Raw genomic sequence first — 19,423 nt, forward strand, 5'->3', positions numbered from 1 at the left:
ACTTATTATGTTCTGTCTTTTCAATAACAGACATGCTAACAGGTGTGAGGTGACAGCTCACTGTGGTTTCAGTTTGCACTTTGCTGATGATGAGTGATAGTGAGCATTTTTTCATATACCTATTGGCAAACTGTATGACCTCTTTGGTGAAATGTCTATTCAGGTCCATTGCCCAATTTTTAACCAAACGTTTTTGCTTTTTAAATGTAATATGTATATTATTTTTTGACCTTAAAGATGAAATAAAAGTCATTTACTTACCAAGACCAACACTGCTGTTTTCCAGTAAATAACTGAGATGATCAAACATAGCTTTTTGATTCTGCCTACTTATACGACAGAAGTAACAGAGAAAACGGCAACAGTTGGCCACCATCTTGGGAAAGGTGATTTCCTACAGAAAAAGCATGTCATTAGCTGCTGAAAGCAAAGGAAACTTATAAAATTGAGTTCAGATGTTGAGGTCTCAATCACATCGTCAGTCCCCGTGTGTCCATGTGTGGGCCAAACTTCAGATACTGAAGATCTTCAAATGTGCAGCAGACTATGACTCGCATCATCCCTGAGTCAATGAAAATCAAGCCTGGCACTAATTCAGAAACTTCATTAACATCAATGGGTTAGATCAGAAATTGATTTATTACCCTATTCTCAAAGGTGAAAGGCAGATTCCTTTGTGATGCCTCACTACCACTATCAGCTGTGCTTCCACGGGTGGAGGTTGCAGTGAGCCGAGATCGCACCACTGCACTCCAGCCTAGGCGACAGAGCAAGACTCCATCTCAAAAAAAAAAAAAAGAAAAAAGAAAAAAGAAAAAAAAAAGTTCACTTTAGAATTCTACAACAAATACATCCAAGAGTATTATCATCAAATCTCAATCTGGATTGGAAATTAAGTGAAACCAACCAATGTCGGTATCATAGAGGATGGCTGAGTCTGAAGAATATGCTTGTGCCATGGACTGGTAACATGATGGGAACTGACTTACAATTCAAAATTTTAAAATAAATTAATACATAGAGTAATTTTTATGTTTCTAAGTTTCTAAATATCCCCTAAATGAGACACTTCAGTTTCTAAATATCCCCTAAAGAAGAATAATTTAGAAGGCCCAAAATTACACAGCATAAGACAGGAAATTTTTTATCAAAATCAAGTTAAAAAAAAAAAAACTAATAGTATGTTCAACTCTCTAAGGTGTTTTTTTTTTTTTTTTCAAACAGTGTTCTTTAAAAACAGTCACCCTAAGAGGATTTAAGAAATTCTCGTTAAGAATCTGCAATCTGGGCCAGGTGTGGTGGCTCACGCCTGTAATCCCAGCACCATGGGAGGCCAAGGCGGGCAGATCATGAGGTCAGGAGATCGAGACCATCCTGGCTAACACAGTGAAACCCTGTCTCCACTAAAAATACAAAAAATTAGCTGAGCATGGTGGTGGGCGCCTGTAATCCCAGCTACTCAGGAGGCTGAGGCAGGAGAATGGCATGAACCTGGGAGGTAGAGCTTGCAGTGAGCTGCAGCGAGCCTAGATTGGGCCACTGCACTCCAGACTGGGCTCTGTCTCAAAAAAAAAAAAAAAAAAAGAATCTGCTATCTATACACTCCAGGAGATGATACTAAATAGCACTAAATAGCATCTCAGGAATCAAAGACTTTACCTTGGACTCTCCACCTCCAAGGACGTTCACCATGACCTCCATCACAGTCTCATGCATCCCCAGTGCCCTCATGAGATTAGGGTGCTGGTAAAACACCTTGTTATTCATAATATCCCTAGAAATGACAATGGACGTATGGGGTAAAGCTCAGAGCAACATTTAAATAGTTAACCAATTTTCTCATAAATCTTTTAGAAATAATTTATGCAAGTTGAAAAGTAAAAGCAATCACAGTATTTAATAAGCCACAAAAGTTAATGAATGTAATTGAGTTATCCTAAAAAATACTGATAATTTACCAAAACTGGTTGACAAGTGTCTATTCTTTTGAATCGTAATAAACATAGTAAATATGTAAACAGTCAAAATGAAATATATTTTGGACACATCATTCCTAATTTTATGGATATCCAACCATGCATGTGTCCAACCTTCTTTTATATAAAAATATGAATAGTGTTATACCATGTTTACATAAAAATTCTTCATATATAAGTATCTCTGCTTTTCATATATATGCTATTGTTAGTACTACATTCAGTATTTGTATATATAATTACAATAGTGTTATTTCTTTTTAAGTTCATATTATCATTCTGACAAATACTTAAAAGGATTTAAATTCTCCAAGAGAAACTGAGTATACACGAAGTCCAGGTACAAGTAATCTAACTCATTAAAATGGACATCCAGTTTCAAGAAACAGTATTAGGTGATACCTAAAATGTCTCATATTATCGTTACTGCATTACATATTCTTGTAATATGTGTGTCAAGGTATTCCTAAGGGTCATAATGTTCAGGATAAAGTATCATTCACTGCAAATAAAGAGCTCTGTTGATTTCTATTTTAACATAGATCAAATCAATGCCAAGCGTCTTTTCTATAAAACATTTTCTTGTCAGATCTACAACAAGAATATAACATACAGCCTACAAGAAAACTGAAACTTCTCTTCAAATTAGTTCCCTTTAGTTGAATTACTCACTTATTCATTTAGTCATATGCAAAACTTTAGTTACTCTGGCTATATCAAGAAAGTGGGATAGTATGATTTTTGTGTGTATATATGTGTGTATATATATATGTGTGTGTGTATGTGTGTGCGTATATATATATTTTCGAGATGGAGTCTCGCTCAGTCACCCAGTCTGGAGTGCAGTGGCGCCATCTCGGCTCACTGCAAGCTCCACCTCCCAGGTTCACGCCATTCTCCTGCCTCAGCCTCCCAAGTAGCTGGGACTACAGGCACCCACCACTATGTCTGGCTAAGTTTTTTGTATTTTTAGCAGAGACGGGGTTTCATCGTGTTAGCCAGGATGGTCTCGATCTCCTGACCTTGTGATCCGCCCATCTTGGCCTCCCAAAGTGCTGGGATTACAGGCGTGAGCCACCGCGCCCGATCGTATATATTATTTTTAATGAAGAGGGCTTTTAGATGGCATAGGTCAGAAAAGCTACTTGGTGCCCGAGTCTAATATGGGTCTGACTTATTTCATGCCAGAACAAACTAAGGTAAACAAAGGCAGCTTTTTCCTTTTTATTGTCTCATTCATTCAAATCTTTGAATGAAGTAACTTGATTTTAAAATCTTATTTGCTTTTAGTTTTAGGTAAATTAAATAGCAGTCAGGCTGTCATATACTAAGAATCTCTCTTGTGTTAAATATTTTGAATACCATGAAAAGAAGCTTTTTGAGTTTTATCACTACTGAATGATTTACTTTTTAATGGCACAACACATATTACTGTTGTGTGTTAAGAAAGAATGTGATCTCCATTTCCTGGAAGGTTTTCTTTTTCATTTGGTTAATTAAGATAACTTCTTATGAGAGGCTTCCTCGGGTTAGATTTAAATATTAGTACTCAAATAAGACCTAGCTATGCTCATACACTTATAAAGACTATAATATTTGCTTTTCTCAATTGGCTTTTTTGCTTTCCCTTTCTGTCCCATTAGTACATTTATTTTTAGTGTGCAACAATTACCATGAATTTTTAATAGAACCTTTCAATCCATTTTTATAATTTTAAATACTTAATAGGTCCATGAGCAATATGCAATATTGTTTTCTGAGTTAAATGTATAGAAATGATATGAAACAATCTGTATCATTATACACTTGTTTTCTTCCCTCAGGATTATATCTGAGTTCTGTCAAAAAAAAAAAAAAAAAACCTTGTATTCTATTTTATTCATTTTTTTCAAAGAATTAACTCTAAGTTTCTTTGATCAATTTTATTGTTTCTTTTGGTCTGTTTTATTCATGTAGCAGTTACCTTTATTATCTCCTTTTTAGCCTGATATCTATGTAACTACATTAGCTTTTTTTTTCTGCTAAATATTTGTCTTCTCATCACTGTTTAACATCCTGTCTTCCAGAGTTCTACATTTTTATGTTTAGGTATTGTTCCTAATGAATATCATAGAGCTTTACATAATTTTTATCTTTGTTATGATTTTTGATTCCATCTTATTTTTCATTATTTTAAAAAATATTTTAGATATTTAGGAGGTGGAAATGCAGATTTCTTAAATGCATATATTGTGTCATGGAGCAGTCTGGGTTTTTAGTGCAATACAAAAACAAAAGCCTGGGCTTCAGCTGTACCATTACCTGAGTAGTGAACACGACTCAATAGGTAATTTTTCCATCTTACTTTCAAATCCCCAAACTATACAAGCTTATTATTAATGATTGCTTAGATTTATACATGTATAAATCAGTAGTATACTCAATACAACTTATTGCATCCCATTCTTTTTCTCTAAATTCTGTTTTCTTCTCCCTAATATATATATTAACATGTAGCATAAAAATTTTAGAAAGTCTTCCAATGAGGGTCTGTAAGTAAATATTCTGAAATGTCTTTGTTTTATCCTCACTCTTGAATACAGGACATTAACCTTAACCCCCAAATCCACATGAAATGCAAGCTCATGATGCTGAATTCTCAGAAAAGTTGTTGCTCCTACCCCTTCTTTTTCCAAGGCCCAGTAGATAAAGACAAGCTTCCTTATCATTTCCTGCTCATATTTCCCAGTATCCACTTTGGATTTCAATGTGATTTTTTTATTTCTTTTTTCAATATGTTAAATGCCACATAGACCTATGGATCAATGTGTTTTTATTGTCCTATGTTTTTATATATTATTGTACATTACTATGAGACGTAAAAAAAAAAAACACTGAAAGATATTGGCTGTGTGCCACACTGTGAAATTAGTCTTGTTTCATCACTGAGCAATTTTCTAACTTAGCTTTTGTTTCTCTCTCTAGAAAAACAATTTAGTATAATGATCATATAATCCAGACAATACATTTTTATCAATGTAGCTACTGTATTACTATAGGGATAAAAATTAGAAAGAAAACATTTATAAGACAAAGGGTTGTAGTCGTTAAATAATTTACCCTAATCCACGAATCATAAGCTTCTCTTCTTCTTTGCCCATTCTCACGCTCAGCAGGGACCGAATCTGACCAAGGGACGCCAGCAGGTTGATGGTGTCCTCCACGGACACACCATTTATCGTGTAGGTCTTTGGCAGCGCCCGAACAAGACCCCCAATGCCATCATACTGCCGATGGAGCAACACAAACATGGCCCTCACCAGCTCGGGGTCTTCAATGACAGACTCCTGAGCCCATCGGACCATGGTCTCAGAGATCAGCTGCTGCAGAGTGGCTGCAAAGTCGTTATGGATATTTTTTAAAAGAAAAATAAGAGAGACAAATCAGTTGGACATTTTAAGCCCATATCCTGTACCCCCAAATTGGCATTTCTATTTGTACCAGACTTGAAAAGGCTCTAGATATTCTTTGAAGAAAATAACCTTCATTGGATGATACATATTTCAATACAGATCAGTTACAATCATGTGAGGATAAAACAATATACAAATCTTTCTTTAAAAATCATTCTTACAATTAAATAAGCTATAGTTACATCACTTTTTCAAAATTACTATTGGCAATTCATATGTAATTGAAGGTATGGTAATTAATATAAGGTGTCCTACGACTTTTATTTGTTTTGTTCTATTATTTTCTTCCCAGAAGGCCTGACATCATTTATCCCTATAAAGTTCAGTCATGGACATTCAGAAAGCATCTGTTTATCCAATTGTCTCCTCAGTTGAGTCATCTGCACTAGTGACTACATATAATTATGTTTTCACCTAAAGTTGTATCCATATTTGTCATTTAAAATGCCTTCAAAAGGATTTGATTGTGAATTTATATTAAAGTGAAAAGTTACTACATAGAAAATTACTTTGCAATGTAACATGAAACATAGTAAATTTAAAAGCAATAGAAATGTCCAAATCTTTTCAAATAAACAGCAAAATTACCAAAATTAAGTGGGGTGACCAATTCGTGCACGATGAGGCACTTAATCCTAGCATTAATATGCTGACTGGTTTTCAAAATAGGCTGTTTTACTTTCATCTAGAAATTATTTAAGCAAAAACAAAAACTACCATTTTTAACCAAATACAAAATGCAAATAAAATGCCAATATAATTCCCTATATCTCAAAACCACACTGTCATTTTAGTCACTCAAGATTATAAACTTGATAATAATAGAAAGTGATTCATAAGAAACGTTGAACTCTGGCCATGCACAGTGGCTCATGCCTGTAATCCCAGCACTTTGGGAAGCCGAGGTGGGTGGACTGCTTGAGACCAGGAGTTCAACACCAGCCTGGCGAACATGGTAAAACTCAGTCTCTACTAAAAATATAAAAACTAGGTGTCTTGGTGCATGCCTATAATCCCAGCTACTTAGGAGACTGAGACAGGCAGGCAGAGGTTGCAGTAAGCCGAGAAGGTGCCACTGCACTCCAGCCTGGGTGATGGAGCGAGACTGTATGGAACTCTGATTTTAAAGAAAACTTGACTCAAATTTGTGACTGTGACATTGAAAAATAAATTTAGAAGTAACTGTATGAATAAAGGTTTTCTGTTGTAAGTTAGTAAGAAAAAAAAAGTGCTGTAAAAGTTTTCATACGTTTATTTTTTTTTTTATTTCAGGGAAAGCTATTAAGAAATCATTGCTGCATCTTAAAATCAATGCAGTCTTAGAAGAGAAGTAAAAAGTAGGCTGGCTAGATCCCTCAGACCTACTCAGAGTGCTGTGCCCAAGGAACTCAGAGCCTAAGGGTGCTTGTTGGTTGTAAGGAGTAGCAGCCATTATTCTTAAATAGGATATGGATCAACCAGAAGTGTATAACAGTTTAGGAAATATTTCAGAACCAAGATATAAAGACAATATCTGTTTAAATTTTAACAAAAATGTTTAATTTGATGCAATAATATCTGAAAATCAACCTCATATTTAGATATGAAGGCTAAATTACCATACTTCCTTTTAACTTTCTCTTCATAATCTCTGATAAAATACCTAAATTTCTAGTTCTCTATGGAGACTATCCATCCTTATCATGCTGCTACCTCTCAGTCTGTTGCTAGACACATAGACTGATGCTGCTGTCTATTTCTGGGAGCTACAGGCATCTACTTAAGTCTGATTCTTGGAAGGTGCAAACTCAATTATCTCACTGGCTCATCTAGTATAACATTCGTTTACAGGATGAGTTAAGTGTTAGCCGTTGGGTCATTTTGCCAGTGCCCTCTTAGACTGCTTACAGGACTTTTTGGAGTCACTCTCAACTGGTTTTTCTGCTTGCTTCTTCTTCAGGTATGTCACCTTTTCTACTAGGGATAGCAGACGCCCTCTAATTGTTAAATCACTGTTTCCATCAAGAGACCCATCTTCATCCAGCTCAATTCCTAGTATAAAAATACAGAGAGTCAGAAAAAAATATTTAAATAATACACTTGGGCAAATAATTCTGAGGCCTTGCAATTTCTTTCATGCACAACTTAGAGCAACGTCCAAAACATCTGACATTAAATTAAGCAATCTTGCTTACCAGCCCTCATAAATAACATTGACTTGTCAGCCTCTTTTCTTCCTCTCTCTTTTTGTTCTATTCCTGTAGGCTCAGGGCTACCACTCAGAACAAAATATAACACTGAGCAGAGACCAAAAAGACTCTCTTAGGGGCAAAGCTCAGTCCTGCTATTTTGGCTGACCGCTGGTCATCTCGGACTCCAGATACTGTCTGCCTAGACTTACAGTCCAGTCCTGCCTAAACCACTCCCCCGGGACTTTAATTCTCCTCTCTTGCCTCCAAAAATTTTAGCAGTATTTTGGTTAGTTGAGAAACAGAGAGAACAGGCATAATTAGGTACCCTAAACCAGGGAATGCTTTATATCTGAAGCAATAATTCTAAAGTTTTAAAGTATTCCTGTATTTCTAGGTATACTAGAAATACAGGGATACTTGTAGAAAAAAAAAACATATATATACACACACACACACACACACACATTTCTATAAGGGATACTTGTAGAAATATATATATACACACACACACACAGATATATACACACACGTAGTATAATTTTCTGGGAGTCATTTAGTGGTACTTCATTCATAAACCAAATTAATATGCAAAGTGGTGTTTTTATTATCTTCATTAAAATAAGATAACCAAAGGTTAAACCAGTGGTATTATTTGTATCTATAACTTTCAAAACAGCTGGTTCATTTTCTTTCATTGAATCATCAGACCTCATCTACACCACTGCATAAAGGAATAAAAACACACACACACATCCAGAATACCTAATCGATTCCATGTTTAAAGTTTTTAGAATAAAAGGAGGGGAGATTTCCCTTAACAGATCTGGATTACTGACACACAACTCAGTGTAGGGTTTCCATAGGCATTCACTAATTTCAAAAGATATAGTCTAAATTTTCCAGAAAGTACTCCCTCAACTGCTTTAAATACAACTGTTTGTGATCAAATTTATTTCTTAAAAAAGAAAAGAAAAAAAAAAAAGCAGTTTCATTGAGGTTACTATAAACAAAACTGTACATGTTTTATCTATGCAACATGAGCTTGGACATATGCATGGGCTTGGACATACGCATGAGCTCGGACATATGCATGAGCTTGGACATACGCATCCATCTGTGAAACCGTCACCACCAGGAACAGACATAAATCCATCACCTCTAAGTTTCTTAGTGCTTCTTTGTTTTTCTTTTGGGGCGGGGAGTTTGTTTGTTTGTTGTTTTAAGAATACTTAACATGACATCTACCCTCTTAACAGAATTTTAAGTGCACAATACAGTACTGTGAACTAGAATCACCCTGTTGTGCCGTGGATCTCCAGAATTCATTCATCTTGTATAACTGAAACTTTGTACCCATTGACTAAACCAACCTTAACGTCCCTGCCACAGGCAACTGGCCACATGTCCCCCTTCCCATTTCCTGCCACTAATGGAAAGAGGAAAAAGAGAGAAAGAGTTTTGGTCATGTTCTGTTCAGTTTAACTGCCTCTCTGATTTCTCTATCCCTCAGGACTCCCCTCACAGGGACAGTTATTTTGCCATTTTGCCATAATAACAAATGTTTTTATATAACCTTCTAACAGGTACTGTGTGTATTCATGAACATATTTGCATGTACGCTTAATTTTGTCTCAGGATATATGGATTAAAAACACACAATTAATAAGAGCTTTTAACTAAAAAGACCTTACCACAATGCGTCATCAAATCTTCATGGAAATCCAATAGTTGGTCACGAATTTCTTCTGGACATGGACATTCACTTTTGTCATCCTTAAAATTGAGAAGCATATTGATCTGAAAGTTTGAAAAACAAGAAAGAGGAAGAAGGAGAAAGAAAAGAAAGGTGAATTCAAGAATGGCACAGCAGGACTGGGCGGAGTGGCTCACGCCGGTAATCTCAGCACTTTGGGAGGCTGAGGCGGGCAGAACACGAGGTCAGGAGTTCGAGACCAGCCTGGCCAATATGGTGAAAAACCATCTCTACTAAAAATACAAAAATTAGTTGGGTGTGGTGGTGCACCCGTGTAGTCCCAGCTACTTAGGAGGCTGAGGCAGGAGAATTGCTTGAACCTGGGAAGCGGAGGTCGCAGTGAGCCAAAATCATGCCACTAGACTCCAGCCTGGGCGACAGAGTGAGACTTTGTCTCCAAAACAAAAAACAAAAACAAACAAACAAACAAACAAAAAGAATGGCATAGCAACGACCATAAAAGCAAAAATGCTCAAAATCTCTGATTGTTCATAAATTATTCTTCCACAGGTGTCCATCACACAATCCAACCAGTACTGCAGAATAAATCAAATCATTCATAGCATAACAAGCTGCAAAATAATTATATAATCTTTCTTCCTCTTTCTCAATTCCACAATATGTTAGACTCTTGTATACTTTAAGAATTCTTAACTAAGAGATCTAAAGGCTATTTTAAAAAAGTGTTGTATTATGCTTATCCTAAATTTCCATTATTTTCTAGCTAACATCTCTACTTTATAGAACATTTATTGAATATTTAAAAGAACTCTTTTTGAGAAGAACACAGACACAAAGAAGGAAAAACATAATTGAAAAGTAACATTGGTTTGAGTATGCCTTATCTGAAATGCTTGGGCCCAGAAGTGTTTTAGATATAGGATTTTTTTTTTTCTTTTCAGAGTTTGGAATACAATCATCCTTTAGAATCCACAGAGAATTGGTTCCAGGACCCGCCATAGAGACAAAAAGCCACAGATGATCAAGTCTCTTATATGAAATGGCACAGAAACTGCATATAACTTATGTATACCCTCTCACATATCTTAAATCATCTCTAAATTACTTATAATACCTAATACAGTGCTGACACATCACTTCATTTAAGTGGATTACATATAGTACTGGGTGTACAGCAAATTCAAGTTTTGTGCTTTGGAACTTTGTGGAATTTTTTTTGAATATTTTCAATATACAGTTGGTTGAATCCACAGATGCAGAATCCACAGATAGAGAGGACCAGCTCCATTTGCATACAAATGTGATATTTTGAGGATAGAACCCAAGTCTAAAAATGAAATTCACCTGTGTTTCATACACACCTTACGCACATAGCCTGAAGGAAATTTTATAAAATATTTTAAATAACTTTCTGCATGAAATAAATTTTCTACTAAGTATTTACATGTAGACTTTTCCACTTGTGGTATCATGTCAGTGCTCCAAATGTTTTGGATTTTGGAGTATTCTGGGTTTTGAATTTTCATATTAGGTAAGGTTAATCTTTATAAGGGATAACTACGCTGCTGCTAACATTAATGGTTCAGTTAAACTGTGGGAAACTTTCTTCCATTTATGTTTGAACAATAATATTAAATTTATAAATTCAGAGAAAAAAGATGCTTTCCCATAATTTTTCTTTAAGAAACTATTTTAGATTTTCTTTTTGGCATTTATGTGATTTTTTCCCCTAAACGTTTATTTTGATATAAGTATAGATTTATAGGTTATTGTAAGAAATAATACAGAGAGACTTCAAGTACCCTTTATGCAGTTTCCCCAGTGGTAACACTCTGCAAAACTGTAGTACAATATCATAACCAGGATAGCAACTTTAGTGCAGTCAAAAGAGAGGATAATTCCTTTATCTCAAAGATCCCTCCTGTTACCCTTTCATGACCACACCCACATCCCTCTGTTTGCCCCTCATCCTTAAGTCATGGCAACCACAAATTTGTTTTCCATCTCTTTGGTTTTGTCATTGCCAGAATGTTACATAAATGGAATCATATACTGTGTACGCGTGTATTCCCATATGATCCTTTAAAAATATGTATTTAATTGGCAAATATTAATTGTATGTATTTTGGGGGTACCATGTGATGTTTCAATACATGTATACATTGTAGAAAGATTAAATCAAGATAATTAACATATTCATCACCTCATTTACTTATCGTTATTTCAAAGGTGAGAAGAAAAAAATCCCATATGATCACTTGATGTCAGCAGGGTGTGCCGTGGTAAGTGGTTTCATTCCTGGTATGGCTAATTTGTATCTTCTCTTTTATTCTTTGTCAGTTTTTTTACAGGTTTGTCAATTTTATTGTTTTTTTTAAATAACCAGCTTTTGGATCCATTTTTTCTATTGTCCTGTTTTCAGCTTCATTACTTTCTGTTGTTATCTACATTAGTGACTTCTGTCTGCTTGCTTTAGGTTTATTTTACTCATTGTTTTCAAAATTCTTGAAGTGGCAGGTTAGATTATTGATCTGAGTGGTTTCCACTTTTTAAATGTAAGCACTGAGTGCTATAAATTTCCCTCTTGGCCTTGCTTTAGCTGTGGCACAAATTTTCAAATGTGATGTGCCCAATTTCTTTTAGCTTAATGAATCTTTAAATTTCTCCCCAGACTTCCTCCTCAAACCACAGATTATTTAGAAGTGGGTCGTTTAGTATCTCTAAGACTTTGGAGATTTTCCAGTTACCTTTCTGTCACTGATTTCTAATTTGATTACAATGTGATTAAAAAAATGTGTATGATTTCAACATTTAAAAATTTCTTGAGGTTATTTTATGGCCCAGGATATGTTCCATCTTAGCAAATGTTTTACGGACACTTGAAAAGAGTGTGTACTTTGTTGTTGGGTGGAGTAGTCTACAAATCTTGATAGATCTATTATTTGATAATAGTGTGGAGTTTTCCCGTATCATAGCTGATTTTTCTGTTTAGCTGTTCTATCAACTGAGAGAGGAGTCTTGAAGTCTGCAATGATAACTTTGGATTTGTCTATTTCTTCTTACAGTTCTATCAGTTTTGCCTTCACATATTTTGCTCTATTATTTAATTCGTATATATTTATCTTCTTGGTGGATTGACCATTGTGTATTATCCTTGTCTGTTGGTAATTTTCTGTGCTCTAAAGTCTACTTTATGTGACATAGCTACTCCTGCTTTATTTTGATTAATATTTTAATAATACATATTCCTTTAACTTTTCCCTTTTAATCTGTATACATTGTTACATTTGAAGTGAGTTTCTCATAGCAAGTATATAGTTGGATTGAGTTTTTTAAATTCACTCTGCCAATTTCTTTTAATTGGTATATTTAGATTATTTATATTTGTGTAATTATTGATATGCTATGACTTCAGTCTGTCATTTCACCTGTGGTTTTGTTTGTTCTCTCTGATTGATTTTTACTGACTAGCTATGCATTACCTGAACAATATTTAGGATCCCATTTTGATTTATCTGTAGTACTTCTCAGGGTATCCCTTTGTACAGCTTTTCTAGTGCTTGCTCTGTGTACTACTTTATATACATACCTAACATACAGTCTACTGGTATTGACGGTGTACCACACGGTACAATGTCGACACCAGTAGACTTCAGTTTGAGTGAAGGATAGAAGCCTTATCTCCCTTTATGTTCCTTTATTCTCCTCTGTTTATAATTTTTAAATATTCCTTATACATGTATTTAGAAACACATTAATTTTACGATTTTTGCTTCAACCATCAAACATAAATTAGAAAACTCCAGAGGAGAAGAAAATGCACTGTATTTACCATATTATAACATTTCCCAGTGTTCTTTCTTCCTTTCTGAATTTTCCAAATTTCCTTCATTTTTCATTTTCCTTATATTTAAAAAATTCCTTTAGCATTCTTTTAGTGTAGGTCTGCTGTAGTCAAATTCTTAAAACTTCCTGCCATTTGAGAACATCTTTATTTCCCCTTCGCTCCTTAAGAGTATTTTCTAGGTACACAGAACTCTGAGGTGATAGTCTCTTCTTTCAGCATTTGAAAATTGTTGTGCCACTTCCTTTTGCCCTCCATACTTTCAATGAGAAATCTGCTGTCACTCAAATTGTTTTTCCCTCTGTAGGTAGTGCCATTTCTTTAAAGACTCTGTCTTTAATTTTTTCAGAAATTTGACTATGATGTGTCTCGGTATAGATTTATGTTTATCCTATATGGAATTTACTCATCTTCTTGAATCTCTCACTTCATATCTCTTACTGAACTTGAAAAGTTTTCAGCCATTATTTTCTTCAGCTTTTTTCAGTTCACCCTCTTTCTCCTATCCTCTGAGACTCCAACATCGCAAATGTTAGATCTTTTGTTATATTCATCTTTTCTTCAAATGGAATAGTTGATATCACCCTCTCTTCAGTTCACTGATTGTTTCTTCTTCTCCATTCTGCTTTTAAGCCCATTCATTGACTTTTAAAATTTCAGTGATTACATTTTTCAGATTTAAAATTTCTATTTGGTTCTTCGTTATGTATTTTGTTTCTCTGCTGCTGAGGCTTTCTACTTTTTTTCCATTTTTGAAGGAATTACAGGGTGATTGCTTTCAAAACTTCATCAGATAATTTTAACATCTTTGTTATCTCAGTGTTGGGGTTTATTGATTGGTTTTTTCACTCAAGTTTTTCTTGGTTCTTCACACACATGATTTTTGATTGAAATCTCAACATTTTGAGGATTATGCTAGGACCTCTGGGTCTTATTTATAACTCTGTTTTACCTGACTTCCTCTGACCCCATCCAGCAGGAGAAGGGCTTAGGGTACCTTATTGCTGCCAGGTGGGAGGGGAAGTCCATTTTCCCACTCAGCCTCCTTGGACATCTGGAGGAGGGAAGGGAGCCTGTTACTGGTGGGCAGGGGTAAAAAGTTCTGCTTCCTCACTAGACCTGTACTGATGTGACCCTTGCTAGAAAGGGTAAGAGTGTCTTGTTACTTCTCCTTCCGTAACCTCTACTGATACTTTGGAAGAAATGGGCCTTGTTACTACTCAGCGGTGATAAAGTCCCAGCTCTGTCGTCCACTGGGACACCTTGTTACAGCCTGGTGAGAGTGGAAGTCAAGGTTCCCCACTCGGCCTGTGCCCAGTGTGGGTGGGGAACAGTTTTCTCTGTGGTTTTTGGCTGCAGTAGTGCAGTTATTATCTAACACATTTCTGTCTTGCTAAGCTGCCCCTTTCCTGATCTTTTGTCTAGAGAGAGGAGGCTTTTGTTGCAGCTTTTCTTGTCTATGCCCGTTGGTGTTTCCTGGTTGCCGGCTTCTTTAGCTTCAAGTCTGGGATAGATGAGGCAAAAAGAAAACCCAAGGAACTCACCACCATGTTGTTCCTTGGGTCCTGAGTTCTGTAGTCAACCTCCCTTCATCTATCTTTCAGAGTCTTCTTATGCTGTCTTCTTTGTAATGTCCAAGGTTTTAGTTGTACTTAAAAGGAAGAATCGGGAAAAGCACATGTACTCCATCTTTCCAGAAGCAGAAGTTTCCCAACAATAGTTTAACAGAGTTAATCTGGAAGAGGCGGGACCTGTTCTCTGCTCCATAAATGCTGTTTATAACAATTAAGAAAATTCCACAGCCCTTCCTCAAAGAAATTACATTCTGGTGAGAAAAAAATATTCCATAATTAGTCCCTATAAACACTTTCATTCTGAGCTACCCTGGATAGAGAAGAAAATGGTAAGGGTAAGAAATCAAAAAAGACATCTGTGAATTACATTGTTTAACCACCATCCCTACACCTTGGTAACTTCTCACACTCTGAGGCCCACCCTGAGGCAGATTCCAGAAAATTCACTTCCTCAAACTAGCCCATTCTCTGATTCAGGCAGGTGCCCTTGGTTCTGTTGTACCCTCAGGAGGCCTGACTTTGGGGGTAAGCAATGAGAGGAAGAACCACAGACAGGTCATCAGTCTTCCGGCAACCAAGGTGGAAGAGACATGTCTTTCTTCTATGGAAAGCCTCCAGCATTGAGTCCTAGGAATCAAAAATTCCTATGAGTGGAAGATGATGAAGACCCATTTGTGGTTGAAATTTGCTCCTATTTGAAGAACTTCAGACTCTGGCATATCTTGGCCTTTTCAAAGAGTCCATGATATACCTGATATCTTCTAATAAGTCCCTCTTTTGTTTAAACTAACCAAAGAAATTTTTTTGATGAAACTAAGAATACTGACTAAATCAACTTGATAAGTTTAAACAGAACAAGGAAAACAAGACGTGTGACTTATGATACAATTTTGCAAGACACAGATCCTAAATGACTAAAAGCCAAAATAAATACAAAGACTTTTCATTTAATTTCTGTACCTGTTCTTGAGGTGGTGATCTAAATTCCTTTGTTTTCCTGGCTGTGAGTGCAGCTGACATGTTTAAGGCTTGCATAACTTCGTTGTATCGGAAACGTTGATTGTCTTGGAGCTTAGCTACAAAATCATCTGAAAAGGCTACAATGGCTTCTATCCGGTGCCGGACCTGGCAGTCACAGAGGTATTGAAGCAGTAGGCACATCTAAGAAGACCATCAAAAAGACATCAAATTTAATTTATAAATCCTTTAATAATGTGTATCAAATCATGATCTATGGTAAACATTCTTAGTTGCTTACTCTTCTCTCTTAGAAACAGAATCCTGATTTTGTACAGGCAGCAATGCGCTTGGTCCCAGGAGATGAAACATAATTTATCTAAGCAAAAATGGCAAATAAATGTCCCTTTAGTGGACGCTAATTGATATGGTCTGGTTATTTCTCCATCAAAATCTCATCTTGAGTTGTAATAACCCCACATGTCAAGGGCGGGGCTGGGTGGATATAACTGAATCATGAGGGTGTCTTCCCCCATGCTGTTCTTGTGGTAGTGAATAAGATCTGATGGTTTTATAAATGGGAGTTCCCCTGCACATGCTCTCTTGCCTGCTGCCATGTAAGATGTGACTTTGCTCCTCATTTGCCTTTTGCCATGACTGTGAGGCCTCCCCAGCAATGTGGAACTGGGATTCAACTAAACCTTTTCCCTTTATAAATTACTCAGTCTCAGGTATATCTTTATTAACAGTGTGAGAACGGACTAATACACTTACTCTCCCAACCTCCCTTTCAGCCACAGGTGCAATGGCCAATGAAATATATAAGGGAAACTTTGCTAAGGGTCTTCTGGGAAAGATATTCCATCAGTGATAAGAGACTAGAATTCTCTTCTTTCAAAATGAGTGTAACTGGGTGATGACATGATTACTGCAGAAAGAATAAGGTGAGCATTTTAGGAAGAAAACCACAGGCTGAGGATCACAGAGCAGAAAGATGTTAAGATCTGGGTTACGGATGACATCATTGAGCTGCTGTACCAATTCCAGAAATCTAAACTTAAGACAATTAAGTGGTGAATGCTCATTCATTCAGTGGTTAGCTGGGTCTTTCTCCTACTGAAAACCAAAAGGATTTATAACTCAGTGAGTATGTTGGTAGAAACATTTCTAAAAGAGAATGCTCTGGCAAATTTTTAAAAAACTATACGCTCAATACTTATTGTGATATAAATACATGACAGTGTCAAAGAGGACCTTAAAACCCTCTGTGTCGCCATCTGCAATATAACCATTTCTCTCAATGCTGTCTCTGAAGTAGTCACAGTGTCCATCCCCTTTTCTCCATCTCCTTTGCTCCACCCTCCTCTGAGCATGGTCTCCTAGAGTTTGGACCAGCGTGAAAGCCTTCTGACTAACCAGATACTAGATTACACTCTCTTTCCTCCCTCCAGTAGCCACACTGGCCTTTTCCTGCCTCAGGACCTTTGCTGGGCTATTTGTTTTGCATGGAAAGCACCTAGAACACCCTGCCCCGTTCCTTTTCCTTGTAACTGCTGGGCACAACTCTTAAATCTGAACTCAGCTTAAAAGTCACAATCTCTGAGGGGTCTTCCCCCTTATCTTTCTAACACTAATCCAGTCTAAATGTTCTTTCTTTTAGTAATCCATTCTTTGCATTTGAAGTATTTAATGCAATTAGCAATAAGATTTTTTAATGCATACATGAGTGTATATTTCCTTAGAGGCTGTGAGCTTCTGAAAGGCAGGGTTCACTTGTGTTTCCCCTAAGTGCATACCCAGAGTAAGGCTTCAGTCAATGCTGACTAAAGGAACGAGGAGCAAAAAAGCAGGTCAGTGATGCAAACATCAAATTGACTTTAATAAACAGAGGAGACATTAATAAAGGACCCTTTAGACATCTTGATGAGCACCAAGACAGCCAATGTGTCTGATTCCTTAAACACATACTAAGGTGGCTGGATGCAGCGGCTTACACTTGTAATCCTAGCACTTTGGGAGGATGAGGAGGGAGGATCACTTGACACCAGCCTGGGCAACATAACGAGAACTCATTTTGACTAAAAATAAAAGAAAATTAATTGGGCATGGTGGCATGCCTACAGTCCCAGCTGCTGCAGAAGCTGAGGCGAGAGGATGGCTCGAGCCCAGGAGATCTAGGCTGCTGTTAGCTGTGACTGCACCACCACCACTGCACTCCAGCCTGGGTGACCGAGACCCTGTCTCAAAACACCAAAACAAAAGCATACGAGGGGAAAGTAAAACCTTGCTCTGTGACAACGGGTGCATCTACTGGTAAATGAGCATTCTAAGGTTGGTAAAAGTGGAAACAGGGGTAGAAAGGGGTATTTGATGGCTTGTATTTCAGGTATTCCAATGTAATGAATGTAAAACATGTATGAAACAAGAGGAGATGGCTAATGAATAAGGCGGAGAAGAACAGGAAGTTAATTTTATGAAGAACTACCATTACACAGGAATGCAAAGAAATAAACACACATACACAGAAAGAAACAAAGGCATGTTCCAATACCTTAATGCTTAGTCATTCTGAAATTCACCCAGATCTCTTGTTCTGATTACCTGCAATTTAACTGGCTCTGGCAGTTTCATTTGGAGCAGGCCTTCCTTGGGCCGCTTGCCCCCCTTGGCTTCTTCCTCACCAGCTCCTTGCAGCTTTGCATCATCCACACTAAGCTCTTTCTCCAGCGTATCACTCTCCTCCTCTGGAGTGGCAGCTTCTTTAAACACACTGGGCTCGATCAACTGCAAGATGTGCTTCAAGTCCTCGTTGTGAAAGATGCCCATGATTAGCAGGGTATAGAAAAGCTTGATGAGAGGCACAAAGAGGAATTCAGTAGTCCCTCCAACTGGGTCCCGGGCATGAAGACTGCCCTCTTTAACAGCTTCCGTCAGCATCTGTATGGTCTTGGCCTTGAGGATGTCCAGTGGGAACTCTGGACTGTACTGGTAACATTCATTACTAATGCTTACAAAACTGGGGGAGGAAAACTGCATCCGTGGCCTGAGAGAGGTGCTGAGGCCGATCCCTGGAAGGCCATGCTTTTTGTTCTCATCAGGGAACAGGGTGATGCTCTTCGTCTCCTCCGTCATGGGGACAATGTACTCGTTGTTCATCATGAGCCTGGCAGTGGCATAGGAGCTCAGGTGGATGTCGATCAGCAGGTCATAGTAGCCAGCACGCAGCAAACCAGGCATGTACTTGTTCTCAATGGCGTAGAGGAGCTGAGGTTCATCCACGTGGCTGCACAGGGCGTGGGCCACCCGGTGGTTCCCAAGAGCACAGACAGCTGAGTAGAGCCGCAGAGTGTGATAGTGAAATTTCAGCAACTCCTCCTGCTCTGTCAACTCTAAGATGTCAACAGATCTGTAGAAGGGAGGACAGTGATAGTAAGATTAGAAATGAATGATTTTTGAAAATCTGAATCAGAGGAGAAATCAGTATACATTGTAAATGTAAAGGCAAAAAGTTATGGGAATAGACAGTGCAGGTTGAACATCTCTAATGTGAAATGCTTGGGACCGGAAGTGTTTGGATTTGGGATTTGATTCAGACTTTGGAATGTTTGCGTTATACTTACCGGTTGAGCATCCTGAATCTGAAAGCCTGAAATGTGAAATACTCCATTTCCTTTGAGCATTATGTTGGTGCTCAAAATGTTTCAGATTTTGGAGCATTTCGAATTTCAGATTTTG

General features: G+C 37.2%; 1 protein-coding gene across 8 annotated transcripts in view; it reads right to left on the reverse strand.

Moving 5' to 3' along the window:
* The window catches only part of RYR2 (ryanodine receptor 2), an 805,689-nt gene that overhangs the window by 203,318 nt on the left and 582,948 nt on the right, over positions 1-19,423 (reverse strand). For all 8 annotated transcript variants that reach the window (XM_033200167.1, XM_033200166.1, XM_033200162.1 and 5 more), the window contains exons 37-43: positions 18,290-19,094; positions 15,692-15,892; positions 9,291-9,396; positions 7,316-7,459; positions 5,076-5,349; positions 1,660-1,774; positions 262-394 (exon numbers count right to left, since the gene is read on the reverse strand). In XM_033200167.1, the coding sequence (XP_033056058.1) occupies positions 262-394; positions 1,660-1,774; positions 5,076-5,349; positions 7,316-7,459; positions 9,291-9,396; positions 15,692-15,892; positions 18,290-19,094 (1,778 nt within the window). The remainder of the gene's footprint in view (positions 1-261; positions 395-1,659; positions 1,775-5,075; positions 5,350-7,315; positions 7,460-9,290; positions 9,397-15,691; positions 15,893-18,289; positions 19,095-19,423) is intronic.

Source organism: Trachypithecus francoisi, unplaced genomic scaffold (assembly GCF_009764315.1).
Source record: "Trachypithecus francoisi isolate TF-2019V2 unplaced genomic scaffold, Tfra_2.0 Lachesis_group5, whole genome shotgun sequence".
NCBI lineage: Eukaryota > Metazoa > Chordata > Mammalia > Primates > Cercopithecidae > Trachypithecus > Trachypithecus francoisi.